The sequence below is a fragment of the Sander lucioperca genome, chromosome 19, assembly GCF_008315115.2.
Source record: "Sander lucioperca isolate FBNREF2018 chromosome 19, SLUC_FBN_1.2, whole genome shotgun sequence".
Lineage (NCBI taxonomy): Eukaryota > Metazoa > Chordata > Actinopteri > Perciformes > Percidae > Sander > Sander lucioperca.
Window position 1 is genome coordinate 16,557,162 of NC_050191.1, and position 21,093 is coordinate 16,578,254.

Consider the following 21,093-nt stretch of genomic DNA (forward strand, 5'->3'; position numbering starts at 1 on the left):
AACCACAGTGAAACTAGGGCTGGATGATATGGAGAAAATCAGACATCACGACATTCTTGACCAAATACCTCTATCGCAAAGATATTCTAGGGTTGAGAATTTGTTCAGTTGGTGTGTGTGGTTAAAGGCAAATATTTGAACAGCTAGAACAGTCTGGTAAGTTCAGAAAATTACATCACTTTACTGTAATGTAGCCTTTAAAAACAGGAAAAGACAACACTTACCATGTAACAATATTCAAAATCTAAGACAATATAGTCTCATATCACAATATTGATGTAATATTGATATATTGCCCAGCCCTAAATAAAACTATTACAGTACCATAAGAACACAGAGTTTTGTGTTCATTAAATATTAACAGTGGAAGTGCATTCCAATGGACCGCCTTGTGTGAAGGATTTGGCACAGAGCCCTTAAAGGTGCAAATCCTTCCTCCTCACAAGACTGACCTTAATAAGGTTTCAAATTGAATGTTTCAACACAGATCCAAATCAAAATGACTTATCCAGTGAATAATGAGCTGAGGAAAAAAGCATGATTGTGTTTACTGTGTTCTGTCACAGTGTGGTAAAAAAGAACAAAGAACTTTAATTATGACGACCAGTTAGAGACAGACTTGAGGAGGAAAATGTCCTGAAATTTGCTTGCATGCATATAAAACATCGTTACATTTGTCTCTTAACTTGTTTGGTTTAATGAATATAAAAAAAAATCTTACAATGACATCATCTCCTTCAATGTGCCAGTTGTCAAGCCATTTAACAGTTATTTTGGCAGTGGATATACAAATACAAATACTTCCCCATCTTTGCAGTACCCTCGATGCATCAGTGCTTAAAACATTTTGTTGGTACTTGCATTCAGTGTTGTAGAACAAAACATTTAACACACTGCCTACTAAACAGAACTTTGAAAAATTTGTATTTCAATCACTGACAGAACTTGTCCTAAAAACCGAACCACTCTTGAACCCTTAAACATAACTGATGGAGGTTATGGCACCTGCTACTGGTCTCATCAACTTATTTGATGTTAAATTACCAGCTAGCAATACTACTGGTCCTCATCTTGACTTCTTTGTGGGTTGTTGCCACGGTCTGGATCTTTGAGACGGAGGATACTGATGTTTTTACTCTCTGGAAGAGAGCTGAAACAAAAAGAAGAAAAGCAACAAAGGTGACAATGTGATCGTGCCTTTGAGGTTAAGGCTGAGGTTGGCTGGCGGTCTTTCCCAGGGAACCTAAGCAGCAAACTACAATCAGATGGCCTTTACTCCTGAATGGATTACTTCATCATAGCATTAACTAAGTGAATATATAGTAACAAAGTCAATAAATCACATCTGGGGGGTCAAACTGCTTTGACATACAAATATATAAACAAAGATGTATCAGTGATTACCTCATGCTCTGTGGGGTGAGGAAGATGAACTGTCTGAAGCGCTGACCGGCAGCCACCTTCAGCATCATGTCCATTGATATCCTCCTATTCACCATGTCCTAATTGAACAAAACAAAACATGAGATGTCTTTTAATAAATAAGGCTAAAGATGGTGAGACAATTTATGTAATGTCAAAAACCTCACTGAACTTTCTCCAAACTTCCTCTTCTCCCTCTAATGCCTATTCAATGTTATGAAGCTAGAGATTATCTTGAGGCGTGTCACGATTCTCCAAATCCATGATTCAATTTGACTTTCGTTTTTATATTTTCACGATTCGATAAAAAAAAAAAATATAAAAAATATAAACAAAAAATAATAATATAAATAATGTAGCAGTTTCGCCAGTTTCACAATAATATGGCAGAAGGGTAGGCTACTTGACAATAGTTTGAGTTTTTCAGAGTTTACATTGCACTTGAATGAGTTTAACGCGGTGCACCTGAACGCACCATTAAGTCCTGTAGGAGCCCACATATTTTATCATTCATTGTTTGTTTACATAACACATGGGAAAGGCAAAATGTTGCCACACCATAACTTGCAGATTTTCCAGTTCTGTTGTTTCTCCGTCATCCCCGACTCAGGCAGTGGCCATGGTGTCTTGAAATGTGCAGCTGCAGGCTACCAGTAAGCTAACATTATGCTGTGTCTTTAGCTGTATGCTAACGACCGTTAAGTCTGTGTGTTTTTTTTTTCCTTCCTTTGGACGTCCCAAGTAGACGTGGGTGGAGAGAGAGGGAAAAAAAATACAGGGGGATCACCCATCCTGCTTTTGATTTTAATAATCAAAATTGAAAGCTTATTTCGATCAATTTCCAATTTAGAATCAAAATCGTGACACCCCTAATTATCTCAATATGCAATTAAGGCAGTGTACACTCTTATCCAGACAAACTTGCAATATCAAGAAAAACGGTATCTTATTACCATGTAAACATCAAATTCGTCAAGACAGCGGAAAGGCGCCTCTGTAATGGCCCAAAGAGAGAGAACAAAGCAAACAGTGGAGAAGGAGCGCTCGCCTCCGGACAGAGAGCGCATGTCACTCAAGTCAGCCTTGTTTCCTTGGCCTGGCTGCACCTACAGACGAGTGGAGGAGAAATCTTTATTTATACAACCTGGCTAAAAAGCTGTAGCCGTCATGTCTCACGTTTTTATGAGTAATAACAATCAGTGAAAAAATTAAACATGTTCTCATTTAGACTTTAACCTTGCAGCTACACTGTTTAGTCCATTTTCTAATAGACTACATGCTGCAAAGCCAACGGCTGCTTCTCAGAGTTAATCTGAAAAAAACTCATGTCCTACAGTTCACAGGTGTTACACTGAAGAACACTTTAGTGTACATTTTTAACGGGAAAATGAGGCTAAAGAATTGCCTGACTGTTGATTCAAATATTCTTCTTACTGAGATGGAGAGGGTTTCATTCTTGTGGTCAAAGGTCATACTTCCAGTGTAGCGTCTCTGGGCCAGCATGCTATCAAAGTAGTATTTACAGCGGGCGGAGAGTAACCTAATAGATGCAGAGAAAAGAAATCAAATGAACAAGGAAGGACAGCAGAATGGTAATAAATCAAGAGACAGGTCTCACAATTTACAGGTTTCTTTTTTGATTTTGCTAATCCATTAGCTTGAAGAGAAATATAACTAAATAAATCAATTACAGATTTTTTTTTTTTTAATTAAAGAGTTTCACCAACTTACTTCTTGAGCTCAGCGTAAACCTGGAGTCTGTGGTTCATAACATTACTGAGACTTTTGATGAAGCTGGTGAGGTTCTTCATTTGCTGTGCCATGTTCTTGTAGTTCTCTAGAGCCTCATTATACTGCCTAGACATGGGAAAGAAAGACAAGTGGATGAAAGGTAAGACAGAGGAAGGTTAACATATCAAAGCTAATTCATTTCATGTTAAACATTTCATAATGGAAATTAACTTAAAAAAAAAAATTGCTTACACTTATTACTTTATCATCTGGATAAATACCAGGGCTTATTAAGTCACATACCTCACAACCTCCTCACGGTCCCCCTGTTGTTCCTGCTGGGTAGTGATCTTAACCTTGAGCCGGTTGATCTCACTGTCCAGACTCCTGGCTGTCCGTCGTACTTCCAGACGCTCTGGACAGATTTCTGTGGCCTTGGCCACAGATGTCTGAACCGCAGTGTGACAGAAATCATCAATTACTGACATTCAATGCTGGTGAAACTACAATGTACACAATCTATTTAGTTCGTAATTTAATGGCTATTTGACCTCAGAATAACAAGGTCTGAAATGCTTAAAAAGAACCAAAAATAAATCATTGCTTTGCTGGAATATTGCAAGTGCTGTGCAGCTCCCCATTTGATTTAAAAAGCAAAAAAGCTAAATAAAATGATAAGAAATTGTTCAACTTGTGATTAAAATTTTTAAAGTTAGTCATGACCCCCTGTGATAAACACCTCAGTCTTAACTTTCCCCGTGTATCTCTGTTTGGCGTACCTGAAGTTCCTGCTCCTTGCTTTCCAGATTGGCTTGCAGTGTCTGTATGTTGCGGAGATGGGCACTGCGTTTCTCCTCATAGTGTTTCTTGTGATGCTTGCACTTCATCACCTCCTGATCAGCCTTACTCAGCTCCTCCTGTAGTATGATAAAAGGACAAGCACACAAAGAGTAACCACAGGAACTTCACCCAGCAGTCAGGGGATGCTGGCTTCTGCAGGCAGCTGAGACTGCGCTGAGAATAATCAGCCAGATGAAGTTTGGTCTTATGCTCTACGACGCTCGAATGTAACCCTAGGTTAAGACCTTCATGTAACTGAGTAATAATTTAAAGGTCATTCTTATGTTAACACAAACATTTTATAAGTTTGACATGTTGGGATTTGGGAATTCCACAAGTAGAATAGTTAGGTTTTCTAAAATGGAAATGACAAGACATTGACAAGAGTTGGAATACAGCATTACCTTGATTGGGTCGGCATCCTCAGCGACTGTGTTGATCTGCTCTTTGTGCTGCTTGTACTCCTGCTCTGCCTTCTCATAGGAGGCCTTCAGCTCAGCCGTCTTAGTTCGTGCCTCATCGTACTCAGCACGCTTGGATGAGATCTTAGTAACAATCTCCTGAAGATCTTCCTCCTGTATTAGAGTGGTGACAACCGCATTTCACATGGAGCGTCTATGCTGATTGCAAAAATATGACTGACTTGAATGTGAATTCTTTGGAGATCATCCATTTATTGTGAGTCAACATTCCACATTTTCTTTGCCATTTGTATCTACTGAGATGAGCACAATTTAAGTCCATTAGGTCTGATTATTGTTCTGTATTGATATGTCTGTACAAACCAGGGGACTGAGATCCTCTGACTGAGACTCTTCCACATTTTGTAGGTCTGTCAGCTCCAGCTGTAGCTTTGTGATCTTGTCCTGGAACAAATACACAAACAGCATGAGCATATTCATAAAATATACCTGAGTAAAATACTAGAAATTTGATTTGGAAATTATTTTTTTAATTAAGCAGTATTATTTTTTTCAGACTGAAAGGTATATTCTATATTTATGCATCTATTTGAAATATCAACATATTTTCCAGGTTAAAAAACAGTAATTAACGGAAACACTGCTATGAGGGTTTCTGAACAATATTTGTCATTGTTTTGTTAATTGATTTCCAATTATAAACATACATAGGCTAGGAATAGAATGGTTCAAGTAAAAACAACTAGTCACAGTTTGGTGGCATGTATGTATTGTTTGGTTCCTTTTAGCCTCACAGATTTCAGTCAAAAAGGATTTTGCAGTAAAAAACTTTGCGCCATATTGAAACCTCTGTTGGCACGGATGAGGTGCCGAGTGCAGCGGTCAGTCAGCCTCTGTTTGCTTTATAAGCAGCGGGCTCTGGGTCCAGAAGACGTGATGATGATGATGATAATTATGTTTTCTCCAGATTACATACTACATTTCTGGTATCATGATGACCGTAGTTGCCACTACTGTTGTGTTGTTTTTTTTACCGTGGTAACGACTTTGGTATTGAGTATTGTGTACTTTTGGTGGTATCGTTACCGACTACACTATACTAGATCTTCGGTATCGTGACATCCCTAGTATGAACTATCAATTTCCCTGTCTGATACTCAGAAAAGATAAGGAATTATCATTAGACATTAAATCATTTTCAAATAAGAGTAACAGGTGTTTGTGAGAGGTAAAAGTGTTACTTTGGTAGTCCTCTGCTCTATGTGGGTTCTTCTCAGCAGCCCATCGTTCTGTTTGACGTCTTCATCTAACTTTTTCATCTGCAGCTGGAAGCGATTTGCCTGAGCTTTCTGGTTCTCCATCTCCTTCTGCAAGTGCCTAAAAGTGAAAGATAGGAACCAAGAGACAGACAAGGTATTAAGATAGAAGCGTATACAACTACTCCCTGTTGTGACATGTACAGTGTGTATATCCTAATTATTGTAGCTAAGCAAGTCCATCACACACACACACACACACACACACACACACACACACACACACACACACACACACACACACACACACACACACACACACACACACACACACACACACACACACACACACACACACACACACACACACACACACACACACACACACACACACACACACACACACACACACTAAAACAAGACAAGATTTCCACACACCTGATCTCCTCCTCAACATCTCCCGAGAGGTAGTTGGCTCTGGTCTGCTCAGCGGTGTAACTACGGTTATTAAAGATTTGATCTCCCTCCTTGGAAAAGGCCTGGTTACAGTTCCGAGGAGGGTTTTTCCCTTGCATCAGTCTTCGAGCCTCTGTTCGATTCTACACAACCACACATGCACACAAAAAAAAAAATGCATTAAATCTTCTGTTGTGTTTTGCTGTGCATCTCCTGTGTTTTACAACTTCCATCAAAGGTGCTAAATATGAACCCAGGTTATAAGTGTTATGACTGTAGATGAACTAACCGAGCTACAGAGTTGATTTGATTGGTGTGATCAGATGTTAAAAGTTGCATTCAAAGAGCTAACTCAGTCTGCTATAAACTTTTAGCACATACATATCTAAAATAGCTTCATATACTACATTGGTATGCCATATACCATAGTACATCATGGTATGTTGTATTACATTAGGGCTGCACGATATGACCTAAAATCAAAATCACGGATAATTGCACTTTTTACTTCGATTACGATAAATGAACGATAATTTAAAAAATTTGTGATTCGACGACGGACACGTTTTATAAATTTTTTGTATAAAAGTTTTAAAAATACGTCTTTTGCATAATAAAAATGTAAATAGGCTATACAATCTATATCTTAACTGCTAATTAACTTGTTAGTCCTAACTTTGAACCAGCAAGTTGCATTTTAAGCGCCTCTTTTTTCTGCTTGTGGAGAGCTACGCGACACATGAAACTATATTGATGAGGACCGGCAAGTTAAATCGGCCGTCCAAGAGTATACCAGGCAGACACACAGCTGACAACCTGCAGGTGGAGGCGCTGGAGACAGGCTCGGACATACACGCTGCGGGCCGCTGTGGACTTGTGTCAGTCCCGCAAGCGGTTTCAGGAAAGTGGCTGCATGTGTCCGACAATCCACAAAACATCAACACCAGTACAAGCCTACAGCTGTCCGCGGACACAGAGTTCAGAAAGTGTGTCAGAGCCTCCCGGACGGGTGAACTGAGACTCTGTTTCCTGCTTGTCAGTCAACGGTTAATGATCGGTTAACATTTAATTTCATTGTGCTTTCTTTTGGAAGGCTGGCTGCCAAAAATTGCCACTTACTAGCTAATTAATTAGCCTGAGTTACACGCTAGCTATCAGTAAACAGAAGGTAGTGGCTGGTGTCTGGTGTGTGCGCCAGTGTTTGTGTGTGTGCGTGTCGGCCTGCCCCCGCATTTGGCGAGTGTTAATTTCGGACCCTGCACACGCGGTAGAATGTTTTAAAGGGGTGATTGAATGATTATATAGGGTATTTCACACTGTTCCTTAAGGTCTCCTAATAGAGTATGTAACATTGGTTGGGCTGAAAATTGCCCAAATGCTATTTTATTAGGCCCTTAACTACCCTGTGAATATGGCTCTATTTGGAACAAGAGCTTTTCTTCCAAATATGGTATGCTCATGAATATTTAGATGAGCTACGCGCTGATTGGTTTGAGCGAACCACATAGAAACACATTGGAGACGAGACAGCAGGTCTCATATTTCAGACACTGCAAAGTTATACATTGTTTGTCGGGCTATTTCGTTATTAAATTCACTTCTGAGACTTTTTTATGCGAGAAAGCAACTATATAAAGCTCAAATATGGGCCGTTTTACGAAAATTGATGGCTAATTGCAAATTTGGTAAGACGTGTCGGACTTTAGGAGCTCCACACAGTCTGACGAGAAAACAGCAACCTCCATACCCAGTGAAAGTCACCGTTTCTCGGCATAACTAGAGTATATTTACAGTTTGAATTTCGTCACGCCACTTATATAACATCTACCCCAAGGTCTTATAAAGCTAACAATGGTGTCCAATTTCAATTTAATGCATTTTTGTGAACATTAGGGATTTCGTTAGCTGCTACTGTCCCTTCAATCCTATGGGTAAAGATTGCGGCTAGCTGCAGGCCCTGGAGCTCCATCAGGGCCTCGGCATTTTGTAGTCCAGTAACCCAGAAACGGTCACTTTGCACGGGTATGGAGCGCCGTGGGCTTCCCTTCGTGACGGAGATCCAGCTAGCTCACAGCGAACCGGAGTCTATGAAGTAGGGCAGTGGTTCCCAACCTTTTTTCCTTGGCGCCCCCTCCCACTTATGTCTAAGAAAAGCTGAGCCCCCCTCCCGAAACCGAAGTTGAGGTAACTCTCGAGATAGAGCCTTACTTTCTTTTTTGATACAGAGCAGTTATCAGCACTTTTACGTTTCTCCACCATGTTTCGTTCATAAAATAGTGATGCCATGGTGGGATGATAGCAGCTAGCAGCTAGCAACTAGCAGCTAGCAGCTGACCCGATGACAGCTAGCAGCTAGCAGCTGACCTGATGACAGCAAGGTCCCAGGTTAAGAGGTCCCGGAGGTTTGACCTACTAAGTAGCCTGCCTACAATTTTAAGCGAGAACAAAAATATATAGTTTTTATACAGACTTTTGTATACATTATATATTCTAGTGTATTATCATAATTTGTTTAACATGTGCAAATATTTTTTTTTTTACCTCAACCTCAAACCAGATAAAGACTTGCGCCCCCCCCTGTGATCTTTGCCGCCCCCCTAAGGGGTCCCTGGACCCCAGGTTGGGAACCACTGAAGTAGGGCACGCCGGGCGGCGAGGCAGCACCGGCCGCTGTCACGTAGCCTGCTGAGCTCCTGCTGAACTCCGACACACAGTCGGACAAAATTTGCAATTAGCCATCAATTTTCGTAAAACGGCCCATATTTGACCTCTACATAGTTGATTTCTCGCATAAAAAAGTCTCAGAAGTGAATTTAGTAATTAAATAGTGGACCTCTGGAGATCTGCATGACCTAGCTAGATTCAGAAGACTAAGCTGACCTCAGGTCAGTGGTGTAGCCTATGCAAATGTTGGGGCGTGACAAAGACTAGGAGTTGGGATGCTTACGTCAACTTTTAGCTTTGTTCAGATTCGCCCGTTTTCAGCAGCAGTTTCAAAATGTGAGATTTGCAGAAGAAAGGGGTGTCAATGGGATTTTGAGCTTCTATGTATGTCCTATTTACCCTCCAAACTGTCGTTATTCAACTATGACAAGGTAAAATCGGTTTTGCATTCTATCACCCCTTTAAAGTAGAAAGTAGGGCTATCAACAGAAATAAATAATCTAAATTATCGCCATGGGAAAAATACGTCGATAATAGCTTCAGAATTTCAACGTTGATACATTTTCGATTAATCGTCCAGCCCTATATGACATCATACTAGGGGTGGGGGGTTAGATGCATCGTGATTCCCTCTTGAAAGATTATGTCTCAATGCAGATAAGTCAATAATTGATGTGAAGCAACTGATTACCTTAATGAGTAGAATGCTCTCTATACCCCTCTGATCAATCAGGCAGTTGGCCACAACTGGGTCCTCAATTTCTAAAGCTTGAAGCACGGACGGGTATTCAGGGTGATTCACACCCCTGACACAAAGACAAAACCAAATAAGACCATTTGAATGAATAAAAGTGAATAAAAGTTAAATGTTAAATAAAAGTGATAATTCTTACAACGTGTCCTTTACGTAAAACAGACTCAAAACCACCTGTTGTTGACTTGATGTCAATCAATATGTACTCCAATCAAATTCTGTATGCGTTACAAAGTGTAATGTTACATAGTGTAATGTTACATAGTGAAAACATTTTATTACTGGAGTACATTGGAACTAACATTAATTTAAGCTGACCAATGCTATTGTTCCCGTTTATTTTTTCCAGGCAGTGAACAACTAATATGGAGTCATGCGTTTAATAAGTGTTTTTGTGAATATTATACATGACCTCACCTCGATCTTGTATCATGGACACTTGGGAGAAACTGGCTGGTGATGATGGCAGGTCTACGGCCAGTTGGGAACACTTTGGCCATGAGGCCCTGCAGCACCCTCTCATCCTCGTGGTTATCACAAGTGAAGGCCTGCAGCTGGCCTTTAAGACATACTTCTACGGACAGGGCCAGCTCTGGGTCCTTCAGGCTAATAAGGTGACCTGTAGAAGGGAAGGAAATGTAAAAAGAGAAGGCCCGTTAGTAGAAGGACAGAAAAAAGGGTTAAATGGGGGTTAACATATCACTTTATAAAAGTGATCAAACCTGGCTTTAACATGGGTCCAATATTGCCCAGCTTTTAATGAAAGTAAGAACACATCTTATTACATATTTATTTTATTATACTGCCAGGCAAAGTGTATTGTAACTGGGTGTTTCATATGCTCATTATGCATCCATATGGTCAAAATTAAATGATTTAATAATAATGTAATAACTATAACAATAACTTATTTCACTAGTAAATTGCTGTTGAACGACAAAAACAACCACCAGATGGGAAAAGGGCATTTAACAATAACTTTGAATGCACCACGAGGCTGTAGGTTACCAGTTTCATTGAACGCACGTCTGTGTTTTTCTGACAACGGCTGCTGCAGACTGTTAATCCCGGTGTTGAATCCTCTACAGGGAAATACAGTCACACTTTACACCGTTTAGCGTTAGCTGTCAGCATTTTACCCATTGTGTTTAATCCAGCTACTAGCTAGCGGTAGGCTAACGTTAGCTGCTGTCGAGTATAGTGTTAACTAGCGTCACATGCAGCAATGTTTCTGTTGCCTGTAACGTCCGTTTTCAGAGTATCCGAGAGAAGCGCAGACATATCAGTGGCACCAAAATGAGGTGCCGAAATCCGCGTTGCTATTTGGTCCGGTAGATACCGGTCGTTAAGGCACCGGTGCCGTATTAGCACCGGATTTCGGTACCCAACCCTAAGAAGATTTTTATAAGTACATGTTCCAATCAATGATCCAGGCAGCACATTCTCGTCTCCCTCCTTCATTTTACAGTCGAATGGTGGCGAGAACGGCTCCGAGTCAAACTTCAATATGGAATGGATTAATCTGCGTTATTTTTTTTTAACGCGTTATTTTTTTCTCAGATTAATTAATCAAAATGAACGCTTTATTTTGACAGCCCTAATTTTTACCTATGCACAACTGGGCACCAAGTCTTACCCAGAGGTCCTCGAGGTTTATGCTTGAGCTGGCCCTTTCTATGAGCTTCCTGGATAGCGTTGAGGAGTGTGGGCATGTGCTCTCCAAAACGCCGCAGGCGATTGGACCGACTGCTCTCCATAGTCTGTAAATTCCTTCTGTTGGCATCAATGGACCTCTGAAGCACTTCCTGCTCTCTCCTTGAGACAGAAGGAGGTGGGTGTTTTCGTTACGTTAGAGGCTGTTACTGTTTCAGTTATTCCACTGCAGTATGCATCCAACAGACCAAATAATCTTATCCTAATTGTGTTTACGGAGGACTGGAAGGGAGCTAACAAAGCCAGGGGAATGCCGAATTCTGTTGTATTTACATATTGAATTACTGGCAGAATTTATCACAAGCATTGAAAGAACAGAATGACTAAGGGATGGATTCACATAATGGTATGATTGGTAAATGATATTCTTTTCTTGTCCAAAAACCTTAATTCCAGCTCAACTTCAAAACTCCCTGTCATGCACAGTGTAAGGAGTTTCCTGGGCAACCCCTTGAACCAACACTTAATAGTTCTGCAGGCATTTTTTATTTATTCTTTAATGCCCAGTTTTATTTCCCCACCTCATCTTTCCTTGTTCTTCCTTGGCACGGCTGCAGGCATGCTCATACTGGTCAATCTGCTGACCTAGAGTGGCACTCTTTTGTCTCATGTTTTCCAGCTCAGCCTGTATCTGCTCCATACGCTCTGTCTTGGCCTGGCTCTCCGCTCCTGTTATCTGACTGATGCTAGAGGGATAAAAAAAAAAAAAAGATGACAACAAAAATTGTAAGGACGACGTGTCAAAACAGAATAAATACATGATTCAACTCAAATGCACAACAGAAGACTTTAAAAAAAGGGGAGGTCGTACCTCAGCTTGAGATCATTTATCCTTGAGGACAGCTGAACCTTGTCCTTTTCCAGGTCCCTCAGGTTAGCCTTGCATCTGTGAACAGTGACCTAGCTCGCACACAGAATTGAAGAATAAAAACACTGGTCACTTACACAACAAGCTGAGATTATGTCTGACAAGATGACGAGGCAGGAAGTTATAATACACAGATTTTTACTGTGGTAGACATCTTCAATTAAAAATGTATTGAGTTGAGTTTATCTGGACCAAATTACACAAAATATTACAAAATATACGCAAGTTAGAAATTGGAATTGCAATTTTGAGCTGCAGATTAAAATGTCTGGCTATGCCATATATATAAATAAATATATATATAAAATATAGGTGCATTGCTCCTTTCATTACTTTCATGTTCACAACTACCCAATTTGGTGGGGGACCCGAATACCCTCGTTGCTATGGATTCCACTCAGCACTTTAAACAAAGCCTCATATGCCAGTAAACAACATATTTGAGGTAACTCAGTTTAAAAGAAGGTCACATCTCTCCATTGCATTTCCTTGGCCAACATTTACAACCTAAAATCACTTCCAGTACTCATATGAAGATGACTGAACCAACTGACAGTACTGTCACCCTTACAGCCTGACTAATGCATTGTCCCAACACTGACCTCGCTGGACTTGAGAAGGGTATTTTGTCTCTGGGCCACGGTTTTGAGCTCAGCACATTTGGGCTGGAGCTCCTGGACTTGCTGTGTGATCCCCTCCAACTGTTCCTGGATCTGCTTGTATTTCCTCTCAGCCTCCTCGAGCTTATTCTGCATTATTACATAAAAACAGATCAGAGAAGTTGGGGGGGTTAAAGGTTAGAGGATAGAGGAGGGCAATGCATGGACAAGTGCAACGTTGAGCTGTGAGTTATCAAACAGAAGTGGTTGTTATTTAATTAAAATAATGAAAAGGATAGTTCCGGTCCCTGCAGTTGGCTGAGCCACGTGTGAAGCCGTTGTGAAATACCTTACTTCAACCATTGCACAATAGCGATATCCAGATAAATGTTAATAATCACTAACATTTCAAACACTTCAATATTTAAGCATGCTTTCCACTGCATCTGTATTTTGCTGTGTCTGTGTGTTGCCTGGCAACCATTCAGATAAATGTTGTGGAAGAACTACACGTGGTTGGCAGAAGAATAATTATTTGTTATCAATATATATATATAATATTGCATTTTTTGCTGCTGTGCATTTATCTATGAAATATTGCATACACACGGTTTATGTAGTAACCGTTATAAAAGCAATAAGCCACTTTAGGCTAACGCTGCTTAGCTGTTCTAAAATCACTGTAAACCACGGCCTCTTTTGGCTTATTACTTAAGTAATTACTGGTTATACTAAAAACTAGGGCTGTCAAACGATAAAAATTTAATCGCGATTAATCGCGGAATTTCTATTAGGGCTGCAACAACGAATTATAAAATTTGATTATTAAAAAAGTTGTTAAAATTCGCGGAGATAAAAGCAATTGAGTTGAGTGCCGTGCGGAGCGAAAGAAAAGAAAAAAAGAGCAGAGCGGGGGTAGAGGAAATACGGAGAGAGACCGGAGAGAGACCCGTTACGTTGTTCTGAAACACATGGCGGAGGCAGAGAAATCAGTACGACCTAAGTCATCCAACGTGTGGGAGCATTTCACACTAAATAAATCGAAAACGTGTTAATTGCAAGATAAGCAAAAGCGACATAGCATGGCACGAGCGCACCACGATGATGATTCAGCACCTAAAACGTAAACATGTTGGAGTCCTTGATGAAGAGGAAGGGAGTTCAACAGCAGGGTAAAGTCACTACAGAATCCTACTTTTGTTCCGTTTTGAAGTGAGGAACGTAATGTCCCTCTTGGTGCTGGTGTGGTGTTTACTCGTTATCCAGCTTCACAAGCATGACAAGCTAGCGTTAGCTCGTTAATAACAGACGTTTTTATTCACTCGCCTTTTTTGGCCCATTCATTTTTCAATCTATTGTCATGTATATATTCTGTGCTTTGTCCCATATCAGTTACTGTTGACAAATATATTTGTGTGTGTTGTACTTTTTAATTTAATTTTAAAGTTCTTTTATAGCACTTGGTCATCTTAAGCTGTGTTTAAATGTGGTGTACAAATGAACTTAACTTGCACTTAATGAGACGGGTCAGAACATGCCAACCGTAGTAGTCTTTAAGACCCGAGTGCTCTACGATGCTGACAGGTCTGCAGTTAGTTGCCACCCGTTTCGCAAGAGCTGTAGTAATTTTTTGGGATTTGGTTTCATCCACAGGTCGGCAAGTAGCACTCTCCAAAATACTGCTTTGCCTGAGTGGGTAGCATGCTAGCGGGTAGCATCACGTTAACTGAACTATATGCTTAGCTCTGTAGGTGGTAGCTCAAGCTTGACGTGCGTTGGTGATATTTTAATTCGGCTTTACACAATGTGCATATGGCTTTCGATTTATCTATGAGCCGTCCGGGAGTTTTGGAAAATAAAAAGCTCCATTCAGAGTTATTGCTGCTGTCTTTCTCCATCATGCCTGCAGCCTGCAGCAGCAGGATGTGTTACGAGGAAGTGGCAGCTTGATGATAAGTAACGGTGCTGCAAAGGGTCAAAATAGTAGCCTGTTAGGCACGACGCAAAGCCGAGTGAAGTGTAAAATAAATTACTAAATGCCGGCATGCGATTAAAAAAAATTAACGCGTTATGCTCGGCCCTTAATCGCATCGCGATTAACGCGTTAATGCTGACAGCCCTACTAAAAACACATACCACACTTGATTTTTAGTGAATATTACAGAAATATCATACCTTCCATTCATCCACCTTCTCATCATATTTCTCTGTAGAACGTCTGTCTGACTGCAGCTTCTCCCTCATTGGCTCCAACTCCTTCTCCATCTCAATCACCTGCAAAATGTAGATCACAGTAAATAATATTTAGATAAATGACCTTTTAAGTAATTATTGCACTAATCCAGTTTCAGAGGCTACTCAGGGAGTGGATGAAGGGGGTTGGGAATTCCAAATTGTTAGACAAAACAGGGGAAAATTATCTCACCAAAGCCCAAGCCATTTGCTTCTGCAACTCCTCCAGTTTGGTTTGCATTTCATCAAATGACGCCAGGTTCTTGTAACGGTCTTCTTTCTCCAGGTACTTCCGCTTCAAGTCTCTCAAGCACTGTAACAGTCACATAACAATCGCATATGGTCACATAAAACTTTCAAAAAGACAAGTAGCTATGCTTTAGTAGCTAGCTATGCTGGTCAAAGGATTAAACATCCTATCCACAATAAAGCCTTACAATTGATTAACAGTATATTAAAGTCCTACATTAATATAGTTAAAAGGTGCACTATGAGTTCCTGCATGGTCACTTCTGTTGATATTCCAAATAAATTCAAAACAAAACAGAACAAGCTCGCCCCTCCCCCCATGTTTCCGTAACTGTCATGACCAAGGGGGTAAGCCTCTCACAGGAACGCGTAGCTCCTACGGCGCCATTTTGATGCTACCAAGCCATCACCTCCCGTTAGCATTCCATTGACTGCCATTCATTTTGGCGCCACATTGACAGCGAATAACTTTACATTTGAAGCGTTTAAAGACTCTATTTGTCCATTGTTTATATCTAAAGAAATACAACAATGTATAAAAGGCTCCATTACCTTGTATCTCACATCATGGCTCCGTAGTAGATGTTTTTGTAAAAATAGGCTAACGATTGTGTCATAACCACGAGACTTACTGTTGCATAGTAGAGGAATTACCGTACAGTACAGGAGAAGCTCGCAGGCAATTTCGACTCACATTAGCTGTTTAAGTTTAATTACTGTTAATGTTAACTAGCATTTTAGTTAGCAATAATTAGCCTGTGCCCATGTTATCTCCTTACATATACCTACACTCTCCGTCTCTGCAAGATTCGGAATGACAGAGATTTCTCTTGGCACAGCTACCAGAAGACTTACAACTTTCAGACACGTTGCTCACGTCACATTTACGTTGTCTCTCTCAGTTGGAGGTTGCGCAGTAACGCTCAGCCATCACCGGAAAAGTGCTTCTAATATCCTTCACTGGTCTCCGTCCAGAGCAACGGGATCTGTTGGTCCATTTTATATATGTCTATGGTCATGACTAACTGACTAACTGTCACTAACCCCCACCCCCTCCCCCAACCATCTTGTCGGTGATTGGCTAGAGGGTTTTGTTGTATTTTGGTGCCCATCCTGTGCCTCTAGTGTCTGTTTGATGTTTATGACCCCTGTGTTGTCTCCCGAGACCGGGCTCTTTCACTGTGTATTCAGGGGGCAGATCAAGGAGAGATGCCTACGATTTGATGAACCCATAGTGCACCTTTAAACCTGAAATAACCGGGGGTTTTTAGCCACATGGGGGTAGTGGAAACATTGCCATTTCATTACCTTTCCAGTTGATACGGTGAGCTTGTTAGCAGACAGTTGCTTATTTACACATCAGCCGTCACCAAGCAACATTATCATTCATTTGGAGCCGTGTTTGTGGACACAATGCAGAGATAAGTCCAATATTCACTCTCGCTTAGTTCTGTGTTTGATTTTTTTCAACTCCTGAGAGAAATATCTGGTTCTTTAGCAGCTAAATGTTCCACTATGTTCACCAGTTAATCACTAACTGGGTCTGTCTGGCACTGTCTGGTGCTAAGCAGGTAGTGTAGATTAGGTTTTTGGGGGGTTTTCGCTCAAAAACTGCTGTGACTGAAAACGCTATAAGAGCAGTGAACCAAAACAGTAAATTTACAGGTCAGACTGGTAAACAGGCGTCCGTAAAGCGGAGGGGAGCTGCAAATTCATAAGGTTGTAAGGTTCATCACTACTAGCGACCACTTTCACACTGTCATTTAAGACATCGTAATTGTTAAATATTGGTTATAGCTGCTTATAATTAGGGATGTCCCGATCAGGTTTTTTTGCCCTAAAGTCCAAGTCATTTGATTTGGAGTATCTACCGATACCGAGTCCCGATCCGATACTTCTATAATAATTCAACTTTATAATACCTCCAGACCGCAGACATACTTGCGCTTTCCGCTTCAAGCTGCTTCCGTGTTCTACTTTGCCGGCATTTAACCAATAGCGTCTCTGCAACAAAGTGATGTCATGCCGCATGCGTTGCTGTTTCTGTGTGGAGTCAAAAGGGTCCAACTCTGTGCCACCGCATAACTATAGATGTGTTAAAAAATAATGAGAATATATGTACATATATATCCGAGTCCTGATCGGGAGGTAACGTCCAATTCCGATAGAGTCTGAAACCACGTGATCGGGCCCGATTTCCGATCACGTGATCGGATCTGGACATCCCTACTTAATATCAACATATCAGCCATACAGTCTTACTTCACTATGTTGCCCAACTTTATCCTCTGTGATATGCTTGGTGGTTTTGATGTAGGTAAAGTCCTCTCTCATCTGCTCCAGTTGGGTAGCTTTCATAAAAAACTGCAAGAGGAATAAAAAATAAAGAGTTTTTTTTTTTTTTAAATCACACTCAAAGTTCACGAAAATAAAAAATAACTATCATTTAAAAAAGTGTAGTCATATACTGTATTTACCTTGTATTTGTCCCCCTCTCCTTTGGAGTGAAGGAAGTATTTGCTCATCTCTTGAGTCAGAACGGACACAGGATTGTTGACCTTTGGAAGAAAGGTAATGACTCCCTCTCACCAACACATTAAGATAGGTTCATCCAGCAGGATTTCATTTTGTTGTAAGGAAGATTAAACAACACTATACTGTATATGGTTTGCATAGCTCATACCTGTATGTTAAAATTGTCCAGGATGGACAACAGCTCTTCCTTTTTGGTTGACACAAGTTGACCTATAACAGTAAAAACAAATGTGTTTAGGATTCCCATATAATATAGATTCAAGCAGCTACCAGAAGTGGTCATTTGCTTACACTTTGTCTTATAGTGTGTCTCAATTTGGATAGTGAAATTGCTTTATTTTACTATAATGTGTCGAGACGTGGAAAAGCAGCAGATTCTCACATATAAAAAGCTGGAGTCATCAACTGTTTGCCATTTTTGGTGAAAACATTACTTAAATAATGAATCCACCGAAATAGTTGCCTATTCATTTACTGATGGTTGACTTATCATTTCAGCTTTTAGTCATATTTGTCCTTGCACTCTGCATTTATTTAGCTTTTAAGGTCATCAATGGTTTAGAAATGTTTTAAGTTGGTAAACATTTAAAATGACTACTTAAATATGATAAATTCTTGTAGTAGCATAGTGTAGCAGTAGTCTTATGAAATACTTAAAATGGGAAAAGATTAATTCGTAACTCTTCATGGTCTTTACCTGATTTGCTCCTCAGTTTATAGGTTCTCAACCCGTCACGTGTTATTCTCAGGTCTACTATGATGGCTGGACCATACACCTCAGGTTTGTAAGCGTCCTTTCCTTTGTTACGCAGGGTAATCGATACATCAGCTGAGCTGAAGAAAGAGAGTAACACACATTAAATCTATTGCCAGTCAAGTGAAGCATTTAGTAGACATTACTTTTGCATGTGATAATTTGCACAATTTCACATATAAAATGGGACTTTTACTCTTACTCTCTCAAAGAGTAAAGACAAAGATACTGTATTCATCGTCAAATTTAAGCAAAGAAGCCTTCGTGGAAGATTAGTTTACACTACAATTTATTTAAGGTGCCGAGTAAGGGTAAGAAGAGCCTCTTAAAGTCATATTAATGAAATGTCTGCCTAAACAGACAGGCCCTTAAAGGCCACTACAACCTGCATGACAAAACAAATGTACATCACATGATGTGGTGCAAGGTTTACCTTTCTCCTTCCTTCACAAATCCCTTGAGTGATAATCCTCTGTTTGTGGCATGTGCATTCCCACCTAAGGCAACTATGAGAGCTGTCAGAACGGCACTCTTTCCACCTGTCACACAAGCAGTTTGTGCACAGAATAAAAAATATTGCAGACACTGTAATTAACAAAAGAACTAAATGGAAAATAAGACAGACACAAAAGAACAGACAGTATTCCAGAAAGGTTAGCCAACATGTACAGTATAGCAAAAAGCCTGACTTAAGTTTACATATATGTAAAGACATGATTTATGTTTAAGTCATTACATAGATCCAACTAACAGCGGAAACACACTGCATGCAGAAGTGCTGCGAATAGCCGTGAAGCGTAGATTTGTGCCTGATCGCGCATTTCTCCGCGACGATCACAAAGCGATCCTTGTCCTGTCCTCTCCACTCTACAGAACGTCTCTCTCTAGAGAGTAGAGCCTGAAAACTGGTCTGGGACAATTAAGGGATTATGATCCCTTTAACCTCCCATATAACAAATTAGGGCAAATTAAGGGAATCTGTTGCTATAGTATCAGGAACAGACTTCCAGTAAACCTGGTTTCAGTAATGGGAAACTATGAATTCACTTCAGTTAATCCTTTTTTTCTGGAATACCCCACTTGTTAAGTGGTTACACTCACTTCCATTGTTGCCAACAACAAAGTTGACATTGGAACCAAAAGTGAACGGGCCGAGGTGAGAGTGGCACATGAAGTTCTTCAGTGTGATGCTCTCCACAATTCCTGCACTCACCACCTCATCAGCACATGGCAACTATAAACACAGGAGAAATAGGCATGTCATTTCCCTCAATACATGTTATATGATACAATAGTATACTCTGCAAGTTTCTTATCTTTGACTTACATTCTAAGAGAGAATCAGTTAAGACACACAGACTTATGGGAAGCAAAACAAAAAATAGACATGTTCCTGTAGGAACAAAACCTAGCAGATATATTTTACAGCATGACAGTGACGTAACCTGTCTATTCGGTAGAGGATCTTCCTGGTCACCATTAGAAACATTTTCATCTTCCACGTCTTCCTCCACCGCAGGTTTGACCCGTTTGTTGGTGTTGTCACTGATAGGGCTGCTCTTCCTTTTAGACATCTTGGTCACCTGACGTTAACCACATTTGGGGAGAAAGAAACTGAAAGTAAACACCGCATAGTTTCTAGCATAGAGTAAAGCTGTTACTTGAACTTTTAACAACGACTCTTGTTCTCCTAAAACCAAACGCGATTTGTTGTTTTGCGTAATGTCTATCTGAAACCGACAGAATAATGTTAATGGACGCAGGTGAATGAAACGATAACCGTGACAAGTTATATCAGGTTAACGTTAGCTGCGTTATAAAACTAGCTCATCTGGCTAACTGACGCTATCGTTACGTGCTAAACAAAACGTCAACAACTATTTAGCCAGCAGCTGAGTATGTCATTGTTAGTTTTGCGTCGTTGTATGAAATTGCAAGGACGGGTACGTTATGAAGTGACTGCTTACCCAGTTTGCGGAAGCCGCACACGATACAGCATACAGGGAGGGTCACCACCGCTTCGCGCCCACTAATTACCGGGAAATCTCGCGTGAATAAACGAGTTTTTTCTTTTTCTTTTGTGCTGTCCATGTGTAACACCATGGATGTATTAAGAGAACGGTAAACACAAGCAACTGAAAAAGACTTGTAATGCAGCATACAAAAATAAAATTAGGGTGCAAAAGTGCCTGTACAAAAAAATAATTTTAGGCTATTACCGACTTTTGCGGTTGAGGTGAACAAGTCTGCTGATTAATTGCTTTTCATTCAGAACTGATGTAGACTTGAATAGGCAATTAAGTTAACTCTACACCATTGTTTTACTGTTCCATTAACCTACATTGTATCCGGCCTGGGTACACAGTCAAACGTTGCACAGACTTTTGACAATTACTTCCAATATGCTCTACAGCCTTTGCTTAACATTACAACTTTTGATAATTTTACAGCATTGATGTCTACAGCTTTACCAACATTAAAGTGTGTACTTAAACCATCATTTACTCTGTGGAAATTGATGTTTTCCATCCAATCTACCGGCCCATCTACTTTAAGATTACAAAAGCAACAGCATTGAAATAGCCACTAGCTATAGGC

At 40.3% G+C, this 21,093-nt stretch overlaps 1 protein-coding gene across 3 annotated transcripts; it reads right to left on the reverse strand.

Annotated features, from left to right (window-relative positions):
- Window positions 1–668: 668 nt before the first annotated feature.
- On the reverse strand, window positions 669–20,581 carry si:dkey-119f1.1 (uncharacterized protein LOC557127 homolog). Of its 3 annotated transcripts, none has more exons than XM_035995432.1 (27): window positions 20,465–20,581; window positions 19,941–20,095; window positions 19,597–19,729; window positions 18,929–19,034; window positions 18,439–18,575; window positions 17,890–17,951; window positions 17,684–17,764; window positions 17,469–17,570; window positions 15,151–15,270; window positions 14,901–14,999; window positions 12,729–12,875; window positions 12,070–12,158; window positions 11,780–11,944; window positions 11,182–11,360; window positions 9,963–10,164; window positions 9,483–9,597; window positions 6,110–6,270; window positions 5,657–5,792; window positions 4,779–4,859; window positions 4,398–4,568; window positions 3,933–4,070; window positions 3,457–3,602; window positions 3,154–3,279; window positions 2,857–2,962; window positions 2,376–2,528; window positions 1,405–1,502; window positions 669–1,150 (listed from the first exon to the last, which is right to left on the reverse strand). In XM_035995432.1, the coding sequence occupies exons 2-27, from the start codon at window positions 20,067–20,069 to the stop codon at window positions 1,057–1,059; spliced, it is 3,276 nt and encodes a 1,091-aa protein (XP_035851325.1). In that variant the 5' UTR covers window positions 20,070–20,095; window positions 20,465–20,581; the 3' UTR covers window positions 669–1,056. The 3 variants fall into 3 exon arrangements, with proteins under 3 accessions (XP_035851325.1, XP_031177988.1, XP_031177987.2); XM_031322128.2 differs by having other exon boundaries at window positions 19,941–20,078; window positions 20,463–20,581; XM_031322127.2 differs by having other exon boundaries at window positions 19,941–20,081; window positions 20,458–20,581.
- Between the last annotated feature and the right edge of the window lie 512 nt (window positions 20,582–21,093).